The sequence below is a fragment of the Lepisma saccharinum genome, chromosome 28 (genome assembly GCF_977018435.1).
Source record: "Lepisma saccharinum chromosome 28, izLepSacc3.1, whole genome shotgun sequence".
Classification (NCBI taxonomy): Eukaryota; Metazoa; Arthropoda; class Insecta; order Zygentoma; family Lepismatidae; genus Lepisma; species Lepisma saccharinum.
In genome coordinates, this window is record NC_139256.1 from 3,943,650 (window position 1) to 3,969,538 (window position 25,889).

The 25,889-nt window shown below is 36.7% G+C and overlaps 2 protein-coding genes across 6 annotated transcripts in view; one reads left to right on the forward strand and one right to left on the reverse strand.

Moving 5' to 3' along the window:
* Positions 1-2,519, forward strand: part of LOC145981044 (uncharacterized) — a 36,619-nt gene extending 34,100 nt beyond the window's left edge. For all 3 annotated transcript variants that reach the window (XM_083114141.1, XM_083114144.1, XM_083114142.1), the window contains exons 12-13: positions 423-527; positions 2,242-2,519. In XM_083114141.1, the coding sequence (XP_082970267.1) occupies positions 423-527; positions 2,242-2,504 (368 nt within the window). In that variant the 3' untranslated portion in view covers positions 2,505-2,519. The remainder of the gene's footprint in view (positions 1-422; positions 528-2,241) is intronic.
* A 5,719-nt stretch (positions 2,520-8,238) lies between these two features.
* Positions 8,239-25,889, reverse strand: part of LOC145980974 (uncharacterized) — a 56,288-nt gene continuing 38,637 nt past the window's right edge. Inside the window, exons 7-14 of one of the 3 annotated variants that reach the window (XM_083114063.1) lie at positions 22,771-23,011; positions 20,934-21,071; positions 17,979-18,148; positions 15,614-15,761; positions 13,412-13,550; positions 12,311-12,372; positions 10,649-10,755; positions 8,239-8,727 (exon numbers count right to left, since the gene is read on the reverse strand). In XM_083114063.1, the coding sequence (XP_082970189.1) occupies positions 8,603-8,727; positions 10,649-10,755; positions 12,311-12,372; positions 13,412-13,550; positions 15,614-15,761; positions 17,979-18,148; positions 20,934-21,071; positions 22,771-23,011 (1,130 nt within the window). In that variant the 3' untranslated portion in view covers positions 8,239-8,602. Of the gene's footprint in view, positions 8,728-10,648; positions 10,756-12,310; positions 12,373-13,411; positions 13,551-15,613; positions 15,762-17,978; positions 18,149-20,933; positions 21,072-22,770; positions 23,012-25,889 lie in introns of those variants that run through there. The other 2 variants (XM_083114064.1, XR_014440907.1) reach the window with 2 other exon arrangements.

Below are 25,889 nucleotides of genomic sequence, written 5' to 3' on the forward strand. Positions count from 1 at the left end.
ATCTACAGTAAGTACATTCCTGATACATCACAAACTAAATTACATCGCTGAGTTATAAAAATATTTTAAATGCTTGAAGTTTAGATATGTACTTCAATTAGAACAAAACCAAAGTGATGTAAATTTAATTTTGGACAAATATAAACCACCAAATACGAACTCAAATCGTAAATTTTAACTGATAGAATTATTTTATTCTTATATTATAATGGTACTCATTATGATACCGTTATATTTTCTTGCACTCCAGTTTTACCGTTCTTGCACAATCTTGAACATGCAGAAACAGTGCCTGTGAGAAATCATGTGTTCAGGAGCTTACTTGTAAAGGCTGCTGTAATCATTTTGAAGATGAAAGTTTCTGTTTACTTCCAAAGAATAGCTAACTCTGTAATTTACCAGTAATGTATTTATATTTGCAGATGAAGAGACTGGGTATTGCATAGGAGAGGACATCAGGGTCTCAATTAGACGCAGAAGAAATTACGAAAATAATGTTTCAGCAATTGTGTGTTACGTTTCAAGAGGTGAGGTTTCACTCATATTATGTAGAAGTAAATATTTTCTCTTTTGAAAGCAAACTTATCGTAGCCGTCAATCAGGTTCTGAGCTAAATTTTGGCCATTGAATAGCCAGCCATGTTAGGCGAGAATGCAACAACTAACCTACTAGCTGAGAAAGTGAAATTTATGGAAAATAAATCTATTTTGGAAAGAATGAAAAATGTTGCTACTATTCTCAGAGGGGGATAAATATGTATATTGTATTTGGTTGTACGTTAAATTGCATTCAGCTAACTAAAAATCATTATGAATGTTGCAATCTGTTACTTGGGTTCATTTTCATATCCAGCTTCATATATTCTGATTTTCATCAAAATATTTATTGAACTTTGAAAAGAAATGCTACAATGTATGGGATAATGGAAAATATATATTCTTTAATGCAGTGTGTATTACAGAAATTGTATGTATGATTTAGGGTAACTTACGTAATCCAATCCTAGAAAATTATGGCTAGATTACACTCCAGCCCTTCTCCCTAGAGGTTGATGCACCATTGCCATCTCTGGCAATTTACATATTGTCTCACAAAACCATTGTTTTGGGGTGCCAGTAACCCACGTTCTGGGAATCTGTGACCACAGTGGGGATTCTTCAGCACACAGGCGTAGTCGCTTGGTGCCAGGTCAGGGTAGTAGGGTGGGTGTGAGCATGGTGAATCCCAGTGACTGCTTCTCAGTTTGAGTCTGTTCATTGTTGTGTGGCTGTGCATTGTCATGCAACAGCAACACATTTCGAGACTTCACTGTTGATAATCAATCGCTGTGGCAGTCAATGCACCATGAATATGCCCTATTCATCCCAAAACACTGTTCCCCAGCAGGTGCACACAAAGGAGCACCAGGAAGTGCATTGAAAATGGTGCCACCGAAAATCCCATGCATTCCACTGTGCATATTCCTTCATTGCTTTCATGGGATCATCATTCATCCTAGTCATTGCCATTAGTTTAAAGAGGCGGGAAACTAACACAAGATGAGTAGAAAAATACAGGGTGCCTGGTTGCCATGGCACCTGAATTAGAAAATCCAGTTTTAATCATTGTTTATAATAATTAAAGTTCAGATAAGGACATTGCCCTTAAAAAAAAGTAACAAGTACAGGATATATTTTTTCATGTTTGTTTTCTTTCTCGTGTGTCATTAAATCAGATAATAAACATGGCACTACATTTTTGGACTGTTGCTAGACAAATTTTAAAATATTAATCGGCCATGTATTACAATATATTGCATAGTTATTTACGCTGTTACCAGTGGAGCCTTTTTTTAGGGAAGGTCCCTTTGGCGCAAGAATCAATTATTTTTGAATAGATTATCTCGGGTTATCAATCAGGTGAGTTGTGGAAAATATTCCTAGCTTTCCGCAACTCGCTTGGTCCATAACCTGAAGAATCTATTCATCATTCGTCACCAGGAAAGCTTCAAGTCTTACTTCAGTTATTTTTAAACCAATCTTTGATTAATTAATAAATTCTTTGTTTTAAGGTCACATTTCAAAATGGGTAGGTTTAGTTTAGTTGGATACATGGTTTTGTTAGTCTGTGGGGGCTGGTGCCTGAATTATTTTTAGTTTTTCTACCCCCAACATAAAAAAAATAAAAAAATACAATCGCACTCAAAGTAGTAAGGATTCACATAGATATGACCTTATAGTATTTTCTAATTATATTTTTTAGCTGCTGAGGAGGCAAGGAAAATCACAGAAGAAACTTTGGCCGAAGTGCTCAGTTACATTTTGTGCAAATTACTTCACGATGCGGCCCCTTCTTTAGTTTGCAATTTCAAAGTGTTTTACAAAATCGGAGTGTTGCGGCCTCAGTTGATTCAGAATGTGTTCAACCATGCGAGTGGGTTCAGTTTGGTTCACACTATTATTCCAGTGTGCCATCTTCACAACGGAGACACTTTTCTTTCTGTATGTGGCGTCCGACATGAATAAAATGAGTTCAAGATGTTTTTCTATTATTATTATTAGTTTCATTCCTGGAAAGAGTCTGCTTGCTGGTAATATAGAGTGTGTGTTTTGACAGACGTGGATAGTCTTTAACTGCTGGTGCTCAATGTTTTCACAGAATTACTTTTCCTTTCATACTATGGGAATGAGAGACGTGGTAATAGATAATTAAGGTACTCACGTTTTCTGCGAAGCTGTTTTACACTATTTTCTATTAATTTCGGTAGCCACTGTCAAATAGAAAATAATTTAAAACAGCTTCACGGAAAACGTGAGTACCTTACTTACTTTTCCTTTGTCGAGGTTTTACTTTCGGAGTTCCTTACTCAAGTGGAATGTTGTGTGTGAAATAGTTCAATACTGCTGATATAGTTGTTACACAAAGTTAGATGCGCTGACTGTAAAATAATGTAAATGCCATTGCAAAGTTATAAATGGAAGAAAAAAACCTTAAGGCCCTCCTAGACCTGTCAAAAAAACTGCTACAATTTTCTAAATTCTGGAAAAATTCTCTCTTCCAGAGCCTTCAAGTGAAACTTCACATGATTTGTATTCATGTACATTTCGTTCTTGATGAAAACATGAAATGTGAAGGGTTTATTTACCGATGCGACACCATCCGAGGTCTGAATTATCCTGAGAGTTATGCGAATCATGGAAAATTGATTAATTCTGCTCTAAATACAGTGCAACCTCGATTTTACGTTTTTCAGGGGACCAAACTGAAAAAACTTAAAACGCAGGAAAATGTAAAATCGAGGAAAATTTTGTAACATTTTGCCATGTTGGGCCCATCAAAATTGAATGTATAATGCAGGAAAATGTAAAATTGAGGAACATAAAATCGGGGTTCCACTGTAATTAAGAAAAAGAAATGAGACTCCTTTACACAGGAATAAATTTAATACTACTCTGATAATATATAAATTGTGATGTGAAATGTTAATTTTGTGTAATAAGTATAGTTTTTAAACGAAATTTAGGTTTTTATTCACCATTTTAACACCGAAATACCATTTTATATGTACCGCTTTTGATCCCGAAAAATGCCAAGCTTTTGTACCAAAATCTTGATCTTTTATTCACCGTAAATATGTCTCTGGTTATTTGTGATAATGTCTTGGCACCATAAGCCTCTTTTCTATCAGTCGCCATAGACAACAGCAAAAGTATACTACACGAAGATTAACACGAATGCTCTGGAAGGAATTCAAATATATTTTTTTCAGAATTTGTAATATATCAGCAGTTTTTTAAGGAGAGGAATTTTCAATAAAGTCTAGCGAGAGAGGAGAAAGCTCCAGGGCCAAAGAGAACGAAGGCAGTGGTAAATACTGTACTTGCATATATGTATATATTTGAACAGAATATTTTTTACAATATGATAGGTTCAAAAGCCTACATAGTTTTGAATGTGATAACAATGTTCATTTTGTGTTTGAATATTGAGATGGTCCATATGTATAAGGTGCTTTTCAAGTTTTTGACATGTCTGGAGTATTTTTTAAAACATTCTATATTTTATATTTAATATATGCCATATATACAGAATTTCTGACACACAGCACAAAGAATTTTATATGCTTGCATGTAATATAAACATGGACTTTTCTTTTATTGTTGCCGAGTTAAAGACATTGAAATATTTAAGTTGAGCTTTAGTGCTAAATTAATGAATGTGAACTGACTTTAAACAGTGATTCTGTTAGTTCATAGTTAGCATATCATAAGAACTATGCTTAAAATGTGTTGATAATCATCTCAGGATCTTTATGAATAGCATAATACTTATGTGCAGTAATTTTGTTAGCTTGTAATTAATTTTGAGCAATTTATGTTAAAAATTGTGTCATGTGCCTTACATCAGTAGCCATATATTCAACGAATTATATAAATATCACATATCCTTGCTCTAGACAATGTTGTAAAAATATTTCAATTAGTGTAGAAGTACACTCCATGAAGAAATAAAGTGGATAGTGAGCAGTGATTTTTAGTGTAAATATTTGCCATTTGACTAGCATAATTCCTAATGCTTCTACTTCAAAGATTGAAAATAAATTAACATGTGCCATCAAAAAGGAAATTCAGAAATTTTCTGTACAGAGATGTTATGATCAAATTGTATTTTATTTCCTATGGTTGACAACAAATTAATTAAATATATGAAATTGAAACTAATGTTGTTTCCTTGTTCTTTTCTTGTTTCCCCAATCCCCGCAAACATTATACAGGCTGTTGACTACTAAATGCTGAGCTAGTACAAAAATGGGCCACCAGGAATATTTGCTAATGCCAAGCCGGTCCATTTTTAGACCAAGCAGCATCTATGACATTCAACACAGCTTGCATCATATTTGAATCTTTTCTATGTATTAAAATTAGAATATTTCACAGGGAACAAATAATTCAAAAGTTTTCTAATTGTATTTTAGGTGAAAAGTTCCCAAATTGCAACTTTCAAATGTTACATTTGTTATCAAGATAACTTGCATAATTATACTACACCATGGCAAATTACTTTAAAAAAAATGTGACATTAAAATTATGTATGTTTTTCTGCCATATATCTTGTTCAAACTGTTTTAAGACCATTTATGTTGTTTTGGGAGACCAGACGAGAGATATTAGAAAATGTTAATTTCAGGTAAATGGAGTAAGATGCATACATTCAGGTGCAACCATAACCATTTCATAGAATATAAAAGGTACTGTTATTAGAATGATACATGAAATAGTGATATTCATATATCCATTAAAATAGTACTTGTTCATGTTACAAATTATCAGCTTTGGCTTTCATACTCTCATTTAAACCAGTTTCCATTGTACTGCTTTTCAAAAAATATTTATATTTCACATCTAAAAGATTTGAACATCAATATTATTATATGCTTACTAACAGTGGCGTACTCAAGGGGGGGGGGTTACGGGGTTTAACCCCCCCCCCTTGAGCTTGTGAAATATTATGAAAAATGCTGTCGGAAAAAAATAAAATGGCCAATTTTTCAGTCCAAGATCTGGGACGACGACTTCAAAAATGGTAATCGGGATTCACTTTAAAAGAGGTTTCGCATTTACACATTTTGATTTTTTAAAGTTCTTAACAGATTTTTATTTGAAAATTCTGATTTTCTCAAAATTTCGGTAGGGGCTGGAACACCATCGACCGCCCCTCTACGTAAGCCAGTGTTCAACAAACATGTATTTTTTTGTGTGTGAACAATGAGAATTAACTAAATAAAGTTCTTGGTACGTTGTAAGAGGCTAATCTATAGACAAAGGCTAGGCGGACAAGAATACAGTCACCAGTTCGCCTTCCCATTGTATTGTTTACCGCAGCACGTTTGAATGTCTCTCTTTAAAATGTGTCACCTTCTTGACTAGACAATTATTCAAACGACAATAAGCTTAACTATTGTAAAATGTTTTGTTGGTAAGAACAGGGAGACAATCCAGATGTAAATTATCGGGGACATTTATGCAGGGAAGAAGCCGGAAAAATTCCAACCAATTTCGGGAATCGAATCCGGATCTCCCGCGTGATTGTCAGACGCTCTACCGACCAGATCACCGCAGCTTCTTGGATGAGTTCCATACTTTGATTATTTCAATTTATTTTAATATATTTTCTTGTATTTATGGATCTTCTTCACCCTTGAAATGTCTCACCTCGTTGACCAGACAATTATTTTGTAACAAAGAAACAAAAAAATGCTACCAGGATTTGATAAAAATCTAATGACTAGAAAGTGATATTGTTCTAATGTTTTCATAAATACTATATTTATGTAGATCTCTATTACTTAATAGTAGTAGTAGTGGTATTAGTAGTATTATTAGTATTAATTTAGCTAATTAATTAATTGATTATTATTATGTAATTAAAGTATAATAAAACGATGGTAATGTGAATTTGGAAAAAAGTTTTAGAAATAACACCCCCCTTGATGAAATCCTGCATACGCTACTGCATACTAGTGATGATCTGAAAGGATCTAGCAACATTGGGGGCTACAAGAAAAAAATAGAAAGAACATGACATCGATATTTTTGAAGGCACCTTATGTAGGAATTATGGTAGAAAGCATGAATTCACAGTACTAAAGACATAAATCAAATAGAAGCAGTTATGGCATCACATAAAATGTGATGTATTGCTGTAGTTGAGAGTTACTTCTTACATAAAGTGCATTTGTTTCAATGCAAATGACTCTATATTACAAGATTCCAAACTAGTTTGAAAAAAAAAGGTAAAGTGTTCCCCTGTGCTTAGCACCATGCCATGAAGGCGTATAGGGGGTGTGGGGCTAATGCCAAACTAGTTTGAAACACCCCTAAATTTTTGAAAATTTTGTATAGCCCTAGAGAGAATTTCCAAGAAATTTTGATTATTTCAACAAATTCTGACCAGTAAGTCTTGAAGCTTTTCTGGTGAAAAGATTCTCTCTGGCTATTGACCAGGTGAGTTGCTTAAATGATTACGAGCTTTCGAGAGCTAATGTCACTCATCTTGAGGGTACCCTGAACTGGTTGATAGCCCGAGAAAATATTTTCAAATTTCTAACCACTAAGTGATCAGCGAGGTCTGGAAGTAATGAATGCAAGATTCCAATTTGTTGGATATTTGTTTCGGCAAACTTTATGCCCCTGTATCTTCTAAACCAAATGTCTATAAGATTATTAAACAGTATTTTTGTAAGGACCACATGAGGAACAAATGTAGCAAATTTCAAGAAATTCTGATGATGATTTAAATGGTTGTATGATTTGACATGGAATTCCCTGCTGTAAGAAAAATGTTGCCACTCTGAATTTTTAACAGATAAAACAATATTCCAGTTCCTTAGATATACGGAGTGTTTCATAAATAATTGAAGGGTTAGAAAAAATTATTGCAAGTAAACTATAGAAGTTACGTTAATAAAACCAGTCCAGAACGATCGAGGAACGTGCACAGTCTGTATGTGTATGTTTTGTTAAGCTGAGTGTTCACATCCCTGATGCTAGGACACACTCAAATCACCTGCATTGTGAAATGTTTTGGTCCCCAAGATCACGGAACCTTACGTCGTGCAACATCCTTTTGTGGGGTTTCATCAAAGACCGGGTATTCGTCTCGCTGATGCAGCGTGATATATCGCAACCCTAAGATGGTGTATCATTGTTGATGTGAGTGGGGCAAGAACTAGACTCGTGCCGATCTGTGCTGTGTCACTCATGGTGCATACTGTTCGTTCTGGACTGGTTTCATTAACGTAAGTTTAATACTTTACTTGCAATAAATTTTTCTAACCCCTCAATTATTTATGAAAAACCTGGTACTTCATTGGGATTTGGTGATTAAATGAAATATTTTTTTTAAATCCCTGAAATTTCCAATTTTCCAAGAAAATAAAACATGCCAATAATATGAGCATGGGACAATATCGGAAAATAAAGCACGATTACAAACAAATAGTAACAATTACCAAGCATAAACAACTGAAACTTATTACTGATAAAATAACTGTGGAAGTACTGTTTTGTGTATAGCTCTGCGCATTTTGTCAGCAGCTGCATTTCTATCCCTCAGTGGCTTACATGCCTGAAGGATACAAATACCAGTGAGATAGGTTGGAATTTTGAATTCTGTTGTGTGCTGCTTGTTTTATTTGTTTCCTACGTGCTCTATGCAGCACATGGGGTAAGAAGGTATTTAAGTAGAAATTACACAAGCTAATTCTTTTTTTTTTTTATTATTCCACCACATGATTTAAAAAAAAAAAACAATGTTCTGAACAGTTCATTAATACACTGAAATGCAAGAAGTCCTTACAAAATATTCACAGCACAAATGCAATAATATTGCTACGTCCCTCTCCACCAAAGATATCGTTGAACCTGATTTCATTGATCTCGGCTCACCATGATTGGATGCGCTTGGCACTGTGTTCAAATAATATGTTCTCTGTGTTTCCCTAGTTCGGTTTCGGTTTGCAAACATTCTTTTGCACTGATGACACACACACACACACACATCTGAAATACGTATGCACAAATATACAATGTACACTTTACACAAATACACTTTGGCAGCAATTTCACAGTTTGGTTGGTTTCACAGTCTTGAAGAGTACGGGCGATCTCACTTGGCTCTTTTCCTGGCAAGTCTCGCAGATGAAGTTCACGAGTTTCTCTATCTCGTTACTTCCGCTGCTACAACACCCTGCAACAGAAACGAGAAAGCATTGGAGCTGAACAAATACGGAATACATTGCTTCACATGCAGCTCTTGCAATTTTAATAAATAAACATGGTATCTCCATGATAATTGTTACAGAGTAAAAAGTAAAGTAAAGTGTTCCCCTGTGCTTAGCACAACACCATGAAGGCGTATAGGGGGTGTGGGGGTAACGCCCCACACTCCCAGCGTCGAATAACATTGGTACCTGGGGGTAAAAGCAGTTAAGGGCATGATGCTGATCATATCACTCACGACCGGATCAAGAATTGTTACAGAGTAGGAGTCATAACTCTGTTTGGATTGGATCGATTTGGTTTATTTTACTTCATTTTTCTGCCATTTTTCATTTTTGGCTAATCATGAAGATGAAGGATGATATGATGAAATTAGTGAAGAGACACTCACCAGCAATGGTCCGAGACTTGAGTCCTGACATGGGTACGAATGTGGCCTCATCACTTTCATGTAATCAAATTCATCCTCCTAATTTTCATTAGCTTTAAGGCTCGGCTGGACCATTGTCCGTTGCCAGGACAGTTTTTTTTCAAAATGTCCTCCTTTCTACAAAAAAACACTATATTGCAAAATCTGAAAAATCACGTCTGCTTAGCATTCCTACTAGAGCAGCTGTGCTTGAACTTTCCTAGACCGCAGACCCCCTAGAATTAACTCAAAAGTTTAAAGCCTGGAATGTGCATCATTAAAGAATAAATGCTCGTTGTCTTAGTATTTTTCCGAACCTTCGTGGAATGCTGGGAGGGTTTTGCGGCCCGCCCGCGGACCACACTTGAAGAACTGCTATACTAGAGTATTCACGTGAATCTTCATGTAATTTGCTTTCGCTGTAGCTGTATATTATCAATAGTTTAATAGATACGTAGCCTTGAAACTAATGAAAACAGCAACAGTGAAAAGTAAACCACAAGAAGATTCACGTGAATGCTCTAGTAGGAATGCTAAGCAGACGTGATTTTTCACATTTTCCAATATCATAGTGTTTTTTTTAGAAGGGAGAGGAAAATTTTAAAAAAGCTGTTCTGACCAGCTGGCCAAAAGTCCAGCTGGGTCTTAAGGCTTAAATATAACATAGTACATCAAATCGAATGTTTAAATCCAAGGGAAGTGAATAACTATGTCACATGCTCTTAGGATTTAACTCTTGGGAGTTCTACTGGGTACACCTAGTACATCTATAGGTTTCTGCATGTTAGGCACTGCCTACTCAAAGAAAACATTTAATTATTTAACTAGCCACCTTTCAATTCTAATGTAAAAATTAATACATATTTTCCATCATGTCACAGTTCTACTAATACAGGATGGCACATATTGTATCTACCAATTTTAGTTAGCAATCCTGCCAGAACGAACTTGTGGCATACCTACAAACATGAAGGATCGGGAGTCAGGCTATTAGTATACCATGGAGTGTTGGATTGTGCAGATTGCGGCAGTGGAAGCCTTCGTCCAAATAGGCACCAGGCACTGAGGTGGAACAATGAAGGCCACCATGCACCTTATCCAGAGACACACGGCATTCTGAGGTGGATTAGACAGTGCAGAGCCACGGGTAATGTTGTCAACCATCAATTCCTGTAAGATTGGCGCTATTCCACAGGACATGTTAAGACACACATCATTAAAGCCTTCCCGCATTGCCTCGGAACAGTGCATCCAAGCAGAAGGACATTTAGAGGACGTTATTTTCACGGTGCACTGATGTCTCCATTGTCCATATTATACACTGTATTAAATGCCAGTGTGCATATTTTTATTTCATGACCATGTAAAGTTACCACAAGAACTCACTGTCTTCCCGTTATCATTTGAAGTTGGTAGATACAATATGTGCCACCCTGTATATCTTATAATAAAAAAAAAATATTGATGTGAGTGAGGTTACCTGCATGAATCCATCTGTCGCAAGCACTGCAGTTCACCATCTCCTCCTCCTCCGGTTTGTGATAACACCTCCAGCACATCTGACAGTACTTGCCCTTACGCCACAATCTGAGAAAAAGAACCCCCTCAAACAGCAAACTCATGCAAAAAACCACAATGGAAGGCAATAATAGACAAGTACATACTGTGGAATCGTTGCAACCACATTGTTGGGCAAATTTGCAGTCTTGAAAAACTGTGAATCTTCTTACATAATGAGCAAAGACCATAAAATGATCATACGTAATCACACAAAATTTTAATTGCCAGAAATACAGAATTTACAACTCCAAAATAATGAGGACTCCTGTCTTTGGGGCCTCTAGAATTCTGAGGTTGGCCCAATCGGAGGATAATTTAGGAGCAACCTTAGGGCTCGGCTGAGGGAAGGGGGGGCAAGTGAATATCAGAGGTTAAGTTTCAATGTCTTACTTGATATGTATTGACTAATGATTAAGAAAGATTTTTCTGAAATTTGTATAGTGCAAATAATACATAATTATAGTAAGATTTAGTAATATATTACTCCAGATAACTATCTACCAAACACCTATAAAATGCAAGAAGGTTACCAATTGTATAATGCATTTCTACTTTCCCTGAAGAATTTAATACATAAATTCTACACTAACTGCCAGTAGTATGCAGTATATCAAACAAATGTATAATTGGTCAACAACTTTTTCTTGTTTGTCCTATTCTTTTGTTCAAAAATCTACTTTTACTGCACTGCTGATTTTTCCAGAGTAAATTTTCATGACTTTTAACACAAAAAGTAAATTCCCTGACTTTTCCAGAAAAAGTAAATTTCCTGCCTTTTCCAGAAAAAGTAAATTTCCTGACTTCCAGAAAAAAGTAAATTTCCTGACTTTTCCAGAAAATGTAAATTTCCTGATTTTTTCAAAAAATGTAACTTTCTCAACTTTTCCAAAAATGTAAATTTCCTGACTTTTCCAAAAAATGTAAATTTCCTGACTTTTCCAAAAAATGTAACTTTCTCGACTTCTCCAAAAAATGTAACTTTCTCGATTTCTCCAAAAAATGTAACTTTCTCGACTTCTCCAAAAAATGTAACTTTCTCGACTTCTCCAAAAAATGTAACTTTCTCGACTTCTCCAAAAATGTAACTTTCTCGACTTCTCCAAAAATGTAACTTTCTCGACTTCTCCAAAAAATGTAAATTTCCTGACTTCCAAAAAATGTAACTTTCTTGACCTCCAAAAAAAGTAAATTTCCCGACTTTTCCAGACTGGTAGACAGACATCCCCTGAGAAACATACATAAACACTTTATAAAACTGAATAGCCAACTTTCTAGCAAAACACAAACAGTATAGAAAACAATGTGATTGCAAATTTTCCATGCTACCAGAATTAATGCATCCCCAAGGACAGACATCATCACATTAAAATAGTGTAAGTTAATTTCTGTAAGCATATTATTGTTATTATTGGGGAATAGTTACATTTGATTTAAGGTATAAGCTGAACAAATACCTGTTAACCAATCCCATATTAGCAAGTTGCCCTTACACTAACAGGTTACACAAAGACAGGTTTACGCTAATTCAAACGTCACAATGAAATCCCTCAACAACCCTACTTCAACTGATACAAACACTTACTTGGAACATGGTACGCATAATGTCTGTGCATACACTCTGGTTCCTTTGTCGCCCTTTTTGTACTGAAAGAGAAATAAGTGACATTAGCAGTAGCCACTTACTATTACTGATGTTAAATACACTCAACATTCCATTGGCTACATTTTTTTTCTCACAAAAGTTGTTCATGCATTTTTATGAAAAGTCAAGAAAATTTTATGCAAAATTCATATTCTGAAAAATAATAAATATGGTGAATTTATATTTGTATTTGAAGTAAGTCTCAAAGCTTTCCTGGCGAAGAATGAATTCCAAGCTTTCGAGAGCTAATGTCACACTCATCTTCAAGGTAGAAGTGAGAAGATTTTCTACCCTGAAGATGAGTGACGTTAGCTCTCAAAAGCTTGCATTTTTTTTTTCACAACGCCCAAAAGAATCTTATCATTGTATTAATATTTTTATTATTTAGCTTCACTTTTCTGCTACTTTTCACTAATCGCAAACATGAAAATGAGTGATTATTAGATAAATTGATGAAGGGGCACTCACTAAACACCCATACACAGGACAAGAACTGAGACTAGGAACTTCAATGGAGAGATCAAAGTTTGGTCACTGAACCGGTATTGCAAATTGCAATCAAAACAAAAAAAATATAAACTTTACTGACCAACTCAAAAAACTGACAAATTACAGACAACCAAAAGTTAATTATTTTGGGCTGATGGAGGTTTCTTGTGCAAGATCAAAAATTACCAATAAAAATAAGATGGAGATAGTGCTTCTATTTTGCTAGCATCTTTTCACGTTGGTTTTCTGATATTCTTTACTTGATCATCATGAGGAGGATGAATGATGATGAGATGAAACTGATGAATGACACTTGTGCCCAAATCAGGACTCAAATATCAAAAAATCTTTGATGGCAATCTTGAGAGTTTACCACAAACATTTTGATTATTTTGTTTATAATTTTGTAATACAGAGAAGCACCAGTTCAACAGAAATACAGTAGAACCTAGATTTTAGGTTTCTCAGATCAAGCTGGAAAAACTTAAAATGCGGGAATGTAAAATCGATGTACATTCTCGTACACACTGCAACAGCTGACTAGGCACCTACCTCGTGTTGCCACTGGGCATTCTGATCGCCTTCTGACCCTCCTGGCTGTTTGCTGCCACAAGATCCACACACAGCACACTCCTGACAGTGCCACCTGCCACTCGGCACACGGCGCAAACCTACACAGTAGATGTGATACCTACAATACACAAACAAAAGCACTTTAAATATAAATGATGCTATACGTATTCATTTCATATTGTATTATCTCTGTCTGCGTTACTTTTGCAATGAATGAAAATAAGAAGATATTTCCTATGCTAAAAAGTTTTGTCACTCAAAACTTATAATGTTTCTGTACATGTATGTAATACATATCTATCTGTGTGTGTTAGAGAGAGAAAAGGGGGAGGGGAGTGAGTGTGTGTGTGTGTGTGTGTGTGTGTGTGTAAACGTGCCCACATGCATGTGCGGGAAAGATATTGGGCATCTACAGAATGCTAAATGTTGGAGCAAAGCACGGTTTCTAGATTGGGCATGTTTTATGGCATTTCCTGGATGCAGAGTTGAGTAGCAGGAAGCAACAGCCGAGAAGAATTGACAATCGTCTCACGATGCATGCTCTTCACACTGTACATCAAACTTGACTGAACAGCCAGATAAGTTAACAAAGACATCTATTTACATTAATATATATAAGTAACTACGAACAATGTAGTCCGTAGGGCGTTTGACTGCCAACTGGGAGATGAGGGTTTGATTCTCAGGGTGGATGATTTAAGGTAAAAAAAAAATTTGGGCTTGTCCCCATATAAAGTGGCCCTAGTGCTCACCCACCTCAAATCAATGGGTACCTGGGGGCAACCCTGGAAGAGGGGGGGGGGGTAAAGGTGGCCAAAGCATGGTGCTGATCACATCACCTCCTATATGGCAAAGATTGAGAATGTGTGGGGTCCTACATCCCCATTCCCTAAATATGCCTTCATGGCACAGTGGTATATACATGGGGAACTTTACCTTTTACCTTTACGTGAGCCCTGTTTGCCATCTTGCTACTAGGATAGCAAGTGGAATTCTTGCATCCTGAAGTAGCAATTGCTACTCGAAATACCAGATAGCAAGTAGCCATGCTATCTCAAGTGTTCCCCAACACTGAAAGTTCCTGGAGGTGCATATTGTGTTTCTCTGAAGAAAAGAATCTGCTACTTCACCACTTCCATATGAATCTGAAGAGGTCATTCGTATATATCCACATTCCATAAAATAAATTTGTAATAGAGCCATGTTAACATGCATTAATTAGGGAAGAAAAAAAATTAGGTTCCTCGTGAAATGTTTGTCATTTTATTTTTATAAAAGTTCACCCTTCCATCCTCCACAGTGATCCTGGCACTATGAATGTCTTCTCGGAAAAAGCCTACAGTTGTTTTCTGTCATCCTCCCAAACTCAGAAATATCTTGGTCCAAAACAGGCCTACCCAAACCCTCTCGTTTATAGATGCAACAGACCGAGTGGGTTACCGATGGGGATAATCCACCATATATTTTCTGGTGTTGCTCCACCAAATCTGAAAACGTTCTGTGAACGTACAGGTGGTTTGGTAAGACTGGTTGCATGGTACACCATGCAGAAAAGCTTTTCATTGTGATGCCCTCCGCAATCTGTGAAAGTCTTGTTAGTGCCGTGTGGCAACACCCTGTTTGTGTGCATGTGTGTGTCAAATTTGATGCATACATATGTAAGTTTGTAAAATTATATACCAAAATTCCAACTGAGAGTATTCTCTAGTAGAACACAATGAGAATAAAAACAGAATTAGGAAAAATCAATTCCACATACACAAAATTACAAGAAAAAAACAGCTTCAGCAACTTTAACACGTACATATTATTCAACACCTACTACTACTTCTGTTCATGATAGTGATTAAAAATAGTACATGCATTACATTAGCAACACACTGACAAAAATGCCACAAAATTACACTATGTGCATCAAAGTTTAATTAACTCTGTACATGTCATACAAGAAAAAAACACACTCAGTCAACCGAGGCAAGAAAGAACTACCTTAAAGTCACGACAACAACCTTAAAAAAACCTAGCCCCTCCTGGGAAAAAAACTAGCAAACTTCAGGAGCTAACCTACTAACAACAGTACTACTGAAGATAGCTATGAAGGCAATAGTCAACGTAAAACAATTGAAAATAAGGCCAACACATTCACACACATGTAAACACACGAAGACTGAACTGTCTTACCCCCTATCACACATGTCACAGAAAAGCATCTTGTCTTCGTCAGCCGGTTCCTTGCACTCAATGCACGTCTTGCAGTCAGTACACTGCCAGTCATACAACTTGATATGAGGGACCATGTCAAGCGTCAAGTCCAAACAGCTTGGATGACCTGTCAAAACACAACATTCTGCTGGTTGAGGGAAACTATCATTACTTTTCAAGGGAAATGTTTAGTATGAGTAACTGCAAACCTTATAATTTATATTTACAAGGGATTGCCAGAAAAGTTTTGACTTCAATTTATTCAATCCATTTCTATTCATACAAAGCTGTTGCTTACAAATGCTCACATTCTTTATACATTGTAATGAATGTGCAGTGGAACCTCGATTTTACATTTTTCAAGGTGAAAGGTGAAAAACTTAAAACGTGGGACAATGTACTGAGAAAATTTTATAAATTGGATCCAGCACTGCAGAGAATGTTGTTCGGAGCTCACTGCAGTCATTCCTGTAAACATTCAGCTAGTGTAAATCGCCAACTTGCCGAACAGAAGCATCTTTCTGTGGGAAACTTCGAACACAATCTTTCATGGATAATAAATGTACAGCAGGAAAAAATATAAAATCCAGGAATGTTCGAGTTTAATTCAATGCTAAGTCCACTTAACATTGAATCGAGACTGGACCTACAATGTGCCATCGATGGGTGTAGAACCCTGGACCCCTTGATTACTATGCCATCGGGGAGGCACCAGAATCCTGGACTGAAAAATCTCTGTTCCACTGTAGCAGTGTGCATTACATCACATTCTGAAACTGCATGTTGAACATGTAAAGAGATGCAGCCACAAAGTTTTTCACATCTTGTACCATGTAGATGTATCTCAAAACTTTTCTAACTTCCATTTTACCATTAACAAAAAAGACAATCTTTCATAATTCACACCTTAATAAACATAAATGGGAAATAATTACATAATACAAATAAATTTAATAAAACAGATCCTTAAACGTAAATGCCTCCTGCCATTATATATTACTATACTCAATGCACAATACAATTATTTGCTACAGTACTTTTAATCTTTAGATACTTACCAGTTCACAAATATATCAACCGGTCTATATGGCACTTTTGTGCTAACAGTCTGAGGTTCTCAAGTGTACACTGATGTACAACGAAGTTCTTAGAAAGAAACTACTGTATTTACTCATGTATAATGCACACTTCTTTCCAAAACCTTCCCCACAAAAAACTGTGATGCATATTATTCACAGATTAATTCAGACAGCCAACATTACAACCATGCATGTTTTCACTATGTCGCTGCATATAACACGTATATATCAACAGGTCCAAATACAAATTACCAGGTTAGATTTCATTAGTAATAATATTTTAAAAAACACTATAAAAATGAAATGGCCATTTCCCATGATTTTTCACGTATCATGGTCCACATAGAAACAGGTGACTCATTGAATAGGTATGATGTCATTCGTTCTTGATCAGAATAGCAACAGCTTTATGACCTACAACTTAGAAAGCCATTTCTTGAACCTGAATTGAAGGAGATATAATTGTTGTTATGTTTCCCCATCAAAAAACAGGGTGTGCATTATACATGCATAAAGGCGCCTCCCCCATGGCGCAGTGGTAGCATCATTGCCTTGTAATCAAGGGGTCCCGGATTCGATACCCGGTGGAGGCACAAGTGGTTCGGATCCCACTTTAAACTGTAGGTCCAGTCCCGATTAGCCTTACTGTGCATAAAGTGGACTTAAAAAACACCAACTCATGCATAAATATGGTATTTACTGTAGATAGCTACAGTTGGTTGCATTTTCTTAAAAGCCTCATGTTCTTGTCAGAAGAGAAATTTTGCTACGAGAGAAATTTTATATTTTGCACAATTATTTACAATTGGAGGGCTTCAGTGGCTTCCATAATAAACCAATGTGAATAAAAAAAAACTCTAAAATGTAGTATTCTTAGGGTAAGACAACCATGTGAAGTTGTGTTGATAATACCTCACAGTTCACCCCCAAAAAGTTTAATTGTATTATCCAATACAATTTTCAAAATTTTAAAAAGTCTAGTAAAGTGCCCTAGTCTAGCAGTAGGCTAGGTACTTTTTTCTATTTTGTACTGTGTATAGATATATATATATATATATAGGTTCCACTGTTGGAAAGTTTTTCTTGCCAATTGCTAAATAGTGGACAAAAAAAATTGTGGGAATTTTTATATTCTTTTGTATTTTTAAAAATATTACAATAAAAGGGTAAACATTTCTCTCAAAACACAACACTTATGATATGAAAACTTCAAACTGAAACCTTGTATCCCAGATCATCTTGCACAATTAGAAATAACTATTTACCATGAGATCCACACTGACCACACTGTATGAGAACTTCTGGTTGTCCCTGTTTGTTATGATTAGGACCACCACTGCAAGATTTACAGGTGATGCTTGGTGTTTCCTCTGGTTCGGCTGCAGGAACTGGCTTGGATTCCTCTGAATCCTGAGATGCCTCGCTGGAAGAACTACTGCAAAGAGAAAGAAAAAGTTCTCACATTATTCTTTTTTCAAATACTACAGCAACAACAGTGAAAAATAAGGATGGGCCAATACCGATGTCTATGTACAGGGTGAGCACAAAAACAGTTCTTGATTTCCAACAGATATAGAATGTAACTTTATTGGAATATTCTTACACAATGCTGGCTACAGTTGCATCGTAGTTTCAAGTGGTATTGGTTGGTATCAAGTACACTCGATGTGCAACCCACCCGTTACTCGATCACGCCGGATATGTTACAGAGAGTCTGGTCCGAGCTAGATTATTGTACGTTTGCAGCTTGTAAGGGTGAAAACACAAACGTTTGCTTAAGGTTTTGTTTACCATGCTTTGATGGGCGTGTAACTTTCGGCTAGCTCTGCACGATGTGGGGCTGCACAAAAATGATTCTCCAACTAGCTCCGAGACTGATGGTCAGCCTGAATGTCCCGTTCTCTGATGGCAGATTCATCCTTTCTCACTGAAATTATTGTAACACTTCAAAATCCACTTGTTAGTAGGTGGATCCACATTATACTTGTGTTTGAAAGCATGATACATAGTTACAACACTATCTGTTTTAGCAAATTCCAACATGCACCAGCTACGTTGCTGTGGGGTGAGGACCATCATGGATTTCACTGCCCTCCGGCGGTGGATGTAGTGAACAAAGATTGTGCGGGAGAGAATTTTTTTTTTTGAATTACCATATTATAAACATATTACAATAATTACTTACGTGAAATTTTGAAATTTCGTATTTCCACGTTGCACAATTTAATGGTTATATCCTATTAATTTTGAAGACTCTCGGTCTTCATTCACTAAGGGTACGACATCTGGAGAGGAGATGGTACCACGTCGCTACTTTGTTTGTTCCCTGCCACTGCCCGGGAACAAACAAAGCAGTGACACAGTACCATCTCCGCTCCAGATGCAGTACCTTTAGTGAATGAAGTAATTTTAAACCACGTTTACCGCATCCATCATGAATATTACAATAAGTTTTAATTTTATGATTATTTGAAATTAACGACTGTTTTTGTACTCAGGATGTAATGCTGTTTAGTCATGAATAAATACTGATAATGGACAATCCCACCACATTTGGCTTTCACTACTTGAGCAGACGACACACCACCCACAACTTCCAATGTGGGTGGTGACAGTGTGCTCACTAGTGTTGGGCAATATATCGTCCAGACGATAAATTGTGATTTTGAAAAAATATCATCCAGGCAATATCAACTAGATGATACATGGTCACAATATTTTGGCAATACATACATATCGTGTAAGCAATATATCATCACAATATTTGGCAATATATATCATGTTGGCGATATATCATCATGATATTTGGCAATATATATCATGTTGGGGATATATCATGGGGATATATCATGGAGACGATATATCGCCGATATCAAGATATGGAAAAAATATTATATTGAATCGTTTGGTTTGAGTTGCTGTTTTAAGTGCACTTTATGCACAGTATGGCTAATCGGGACTGGACCTACAGTTTAAAGTGGGATCCAAACCACTTGTGCCTCCACCGGGTATCGAACCCAGGACCTCTTGATTACAAGGCAAAGACACTACCACTGTACCATGGGGGAGGCCCTTATATTGTATCATCGGTGATGATATAACGTGATATCAAATTTCCGATATTGCCCATCCCTAGTGGTCAGTGAAATTAATCAAATAAAATAAATAAGTACGTGGATACGTTCGCACTTTTTTTGTGTGCATATTATACCCTGTATGGTTTTAGAAAGAACATGAGTTCAGCCAATACGCGGCCTGTGCTATTGCGCTGTAGCCAAACTAACCACTAGTGGAAGGGAAACACAGAGAATTCACTGTGTCCAATATTCAACTATTATTTTTATAATGCATACACAGTATATATATATGTGTGTGTGCATATATGAGTGCAATGAAATAATAGTGAATAGTTGTACACAGGATTATAATACCATATCACTGCAGCATATAAGAATTCAAACTAACTCAGATTTGCTATGATAAAGCCAACGACAATGAAGGCTCATTGTGTATATTGAGACGAAATTAACACCACGTGGTGGCAACGAAAAAAACAAAGCGAAGGAAAATGAAAAGGTGGTTGTCTGTGTATGTTGAGACCTGATGTTGTCCAGTGTTTCTTCAAGAAACTATAAGTCGTAGGTGACAGAAATTTATGGGACTTGGGCAGTCAGGTTCAAAATGTCTTGCCCCATCTTATGATAAACTTTAAACTATGTTTAGTGCACCGCAGTTTCCTAACTGTACTCATAAAAATAACAAAATTGCAGAATGTTTCAGTAACTTAGTCTATTTACAGACAAACAAAAATACCGGTAATTTTACTGATAAAGAGTACGAAATTATCTGTTAAATCCGTAATAGATAACACACAACAAATTTTCTGAATAGAAGGTAAATTAGACCTCAATACTTATAATTGAGTTTCAATTCTTGTTTTAAGTCCACTTTATGCACAGATAGGCTAATGAGAACTAGACCTAAAGTTTTAAAGTGGGTTGCAAATCACTGTGCAATGTTGTTCCATGTATCGAACCCAGGACCCCTTGGATTACAAGTGATGATGTTACCAATCAAAATTTATAAATGACACTTCCGAATAATACAGGATGCATAACATTTTTCTTACATATCCTCCAAAACCCCCGCCCCGGAGAGTGAGAAGGAAGGGAAATTGATATTTTTTTGCATCAGCACACACTGGACAATTTCAAGCTTACCTGCTACTTTCTGAAGAACTTGACTCATCAGAATCTGAATCGCTAATATCAGAGCCTGGGTCCTCCAAGTTCTTGGAGCGTACTGGCCCATATAATACTGTGTTGAGGGGGAAGTACTTCAGCTCTGCTGGAGTGTATCTGAAAAGACAATGTATTACAAGTTCAGTTTCATCATCATCATCGTTTCTTGCATGTTGGAAAGGAATTTACAACATAAAATTTGACTACATCTAAACAGGCAACAGAAACATGTAAGTTATAGAATTCAGAAGAAATTCAAGAAGTGATATCTGACAAGGTAGATATATGTGAGCATGCTTTGAACAAAAGTTATCTGATTAAAAAATAAACACAAAAAATTCAAAAATCAACAAGATAGAAAAAAAAAGTTACAGAAGCTCAATCGCAATATTTAGCAAACATTTAACAAATATTAACAAAGATGTCAAAGAAGAATGACTAAAGCTCATTAAAAACAACGATTTTCCCGAATTTAGCAGATTTTTATAAAATTCCTAGGATTTCCAAAAATGAAGTCTAGTTTTAAAATTAAGTGGTTACCACTGGAGACAATGTCTGAAACTAACACCATATCTAGTGATAAAGCCAACACATCTAAGTCTTTTTAACAAATCTAAAACCTACAATGCTAGGCAGTGGTGGCGATTGGGCCCCAAAACCAGGGGGGCAAAGACAGTACATTTGCCTTCGTAGATAAAATTTATCATAGTGCGGGGCAAAAGTGGCAAAAACGTGGGGGGGGGCAACTGCCCCCCCATCGCTGCCACTGATGCTAGGATTTCAAATGTGATTTCAGTATTCAATAATGTATATGTCTTTGTATAAGCTTACATGGGTTTGTATGATACTCTTACAATACAGATAGATTGAGGAACAACAGTCACATAATTCATGGTAGGTAAAGTTCCATATTCTGTGTTGTTGTTGATTGATTAATTTTGAAAGGCCACTGCCTTCATTAACACAGGTTGCAACATGTAGAATGGAGATGATAGCACGTCACTGCTTTGTTTGCTCCTGGATGGTAATAGTTCTGCTTTCCACCGTCTGGTGACACTGGTGGATGGTTAAGTCATCTGTTGTGCTCTCAGTTGGTAGTAGTTCTAGTTTTTGTCATCTGGCAGCACTGGTGGTTATTTATTGCTAGGTAGGGTGGTTGAGTCATCTGCTGTGCCTTGCTGCTCAGTGCGGTGTGATCAGAGTTCCTTAAGTTGGTGGGTAGAGGTTGCGCAGTGGGTGTGCATTTTTCTTTTTGTTTGGAGTATTTCAAAGTACAAGGTGCCAGATGGGGTGTGTTTTTTCTGGAAGAATGTAAGGGTTTCTCTGATAATATTCCCTGTGAGGGAGCCTGTTGGGTAAAATAAGGAGGTGGCAGAGATGGCATGGGCTGGGGTGTTGTTCAAGGTAAAGGTATGGCAAAGGTTCACTTTATTGTGTCACGCATGCCATGAAGGCATATGGGTTATGTGGAGGTATAGGGCTTCACATATTCTTGATCTCTGCCATAGTTCCCCCCAGGTACCCATTTACACAAGGCTGGGTGGGTCTCAGAGCCACGCAGAAACAGATCACCTAACAGATCCTAAAAGAAATTAGGTCTTAACTGATACTGATAAGATGTAGGAATAGTACAAGAAAACAACTTAATCTTCCACAAATACAATAATTCCATGTTAATTTTGTGAAAAATTGCTTTATTCCCCTTTCAATTTCAGTGCCTCTCTTCCAGCCATTCACAGAAGGCTGTTGATTGACATTCAATAATTGTGTAAGAAGAGAATTGAACCGTGTTTCATGCAACGAATTTACAACTTACCTTTTGTAAAAATCTGTATATTGTCCTGGAATGAGAGCTATTGGATAATGACCAACTTTCGCTATTTCCCTCGTCATTTTCTGAGTTCTTGCTTTTGGATAATGAATAGCGAAGTTCTGTAGGTCAAAGCAGCATCGTCTTTCATCCTTCCTCTCTTTGTTGAAGCCGAAGTTCCAAGCAGCTGCTGACCTTATTGCCTTCTCTTTATACTCCACCATCTTATTCTTCTCCACTGGAATCACTACAATACAAATGGTATTGATAGTCTCACATATTTATGGTGAATAAAAGATCAACATTTTGGTACAAAAACTAGACATATTTTGATATGAAAAGTGATGCATAAAATAGCATTTTGGTGTTAAAACTGTGAATAAAAACCTAAAATTTATTTAAAAACTATACTTGTTACACAAAATTAACATTTCACTTCTGTACATTTATATAGTTATCAGAGTATTAAGTTTATTCCTGTCAAAAGAAGTCCATTTTTGCTTCTCAAATATTTACAACGGAATAAAATTTCAGTGATTTGCATAACTCTCAGAAAAATTCAGACCTCGGAAGGTGTTGCGTCGGTAAATAAACTGTAAATTTCATGTTGAAGAGTTTATTTCACATTTTGAAGTTCATTTCACATCATTTCGTGACAAAATATGATAGCAAAATGCACATCACCCCTTTCAAAAACATGAACAATTTAAACTACAATGCGTTATTTCACATTTTGTAATTTCGTCAAGAACGAAATATGCATGCCCCTAGTGATAGATGTCCCCGACTCCATTTTGGGTTCAAAAGCAGTATATAAGGAGACAATTCTGTGATATAATGTAAATAAAATCTAATACTTGATGTAAAAACTACACTTAGGGCACAAAATTAATGTTTTTATTCTAACAACACATTCCAAACCATCACATGTGAGAAATCGAAGGAAGTACAAACATTAAAAATCCTCAGGCTTTCTGGTGTCTTAACGGTACATAAAATGTATGCAGAAAATCTGTGCTTAAAATGAATGTTGGCTGGAGGGCTCCAAATAACTCATACAGCATCAAAGGAATTGGTCCTTAAATTGGAAAACCAATTAAATTTGCAATGCAGATACAGTCAAACCCCGATTTTACATTTTTCAGGGGCCCGTAAATAAAAAAAAAACATAAAATGCGGGAAAGCATAAGGGAGGGGTGAAAGTCAAGTGTCAGTAAGAAATTACTACACAATCTACTTTTTATGGGGTATATTGTATCAAAAATTATTTAACAACAGGAAGGAAGTATGATAATCAAGTTCTAAGGTCAAAAGCAAGACGTGCTGTTAAAATCAATGACGGATTAGCGGGAACCAGTTTCAAGGGTAGGGACGGTGGATGACTGCTTCTAACTGCCACCTATTAGGTTCAGTTTACACATCTGATCGTGTGAGATCTCCATTCACTCTGTAAACTGGTAATTAGTTGCTATTTTTAGAAGTCCTGGGTAACTGAAAGGAGGTGATGATTTATAGCTGGACACCAAGCATCTTTATATACTGTAATCAAAGTGTCCTGAAGACATGCAGAATGATTCAGATTCCACTTTGAGCTGCATATGTATCCAGTCCCGATCAGCCCAACAGCATGAAGTGAACAAAACAAGCTTTGTCACCCTTACACATTTTTAGATGTCGCAATAAATTATCAGAGATGCGTGCAGGATTTTCGAAAGGGGGAATGGGGTTACGTATACTTTTTATAGTAGTCAGCCCCCACTTTGCCATCTTTTACTGCCTTTGGCATCCTCTTTCTTTTTTTTTAGTAATACTGGCCAGAGGGGGACTCATCACCCCCTTTGGGCACGCCACCGATTGTTATTTATATCCATGTTAATTGACGATTTATTATTAGATTTAGAAGTCTTGCAGAAGGCAAACACCCCTTCCACCAATAGTTTCCCCATAAATAACATGTTCATTTTTTTTTCCGTCAACGTTTAATATTGCGTGATTTATTTTCAGCACGTGAGTTGTTCCGAAGTTCCAAAGAACAGCGGCGATTATATTATTCTTAGCATCATCTGCATTTCCATCCTGCACTGCTCGGTGTGCTCAAGATGTTTATCAGAAGGCAGCACAAGAAAAAAAAATTGCTATTATTTTTCTAACTCCTCGCTTTGTGTCTGGTACTCGTGTTTCCTAATCGTCAAAACAAAATAACCTTCGGAGAGGAGATTCAAAACAATACCGTTTTTCTTCCCTTTGGATGAGTCATAGCTCTGGAGCCAGGAGACAAAACATTTGGCGCCGGTTGCCAGCTGCCCCTTGCTCGCAGAAGGGAGGGGAAGGGGGGGAGTGGAACAGGTAGTTGAGCCGAGCAACGCTGAACAAGTCTTATCAGAAGTGTGCTTATTCCCGGCCAAGTTGCAAGAAGAAAGCAGGAAGGAGGGGGAGAAGGATCACTGCTTGAAGTTCTCCAATGTTGTCATGTCAATGCTTCAGACATATGAGCAAGATTTCCGATGCGGGGCATTAAAAATGAGAAAGGGGCTGAATCCTTCAATTACTGCATAGCTCTGCACAGTGCCCGAGTAATGAGCTCATGTGTTGGGCATCTTTTTTTTCACTTGCAGTACGCTATGTTTGTTGAATGCGCGTTGAACAGCAACTGCATAATTTTAGACGCCAGAGGGAAGTATTTTTGCCTTTATGTTAATTGGTTAAGTTGTCACGTGTAAGGGTGCTCACTTCCAAAGGAGCAAGAAAAGTGGGGAAGAAATACTTGGTAGCACTTTTCAATAATTACAAGACTAGTGATTAGGGATTGACGATATCGGAAATATGATATCGCGATATATCGTCACAGACGATACAATACTTATATTTTTCCGTATCGTGATATCGGCGATATATTGTCTCCACGACATATGAGAAAAAGGTGAAGGTAAAGTTTCCCATGCACTTTGCACCATGCTGTGACGCATACGGGATGTGGGAGATGGTGTGATCAGCACCATGCTCCAACCACCTTTACCCCACATATTCTTCGATTTTTGCCAATTTGAAGGTGATATGATCAGAGCCATGCTTGGGCAGGCCCCGTGCTCTTTTGGCCCAAATACGCATTTTAATGACATTTAGAT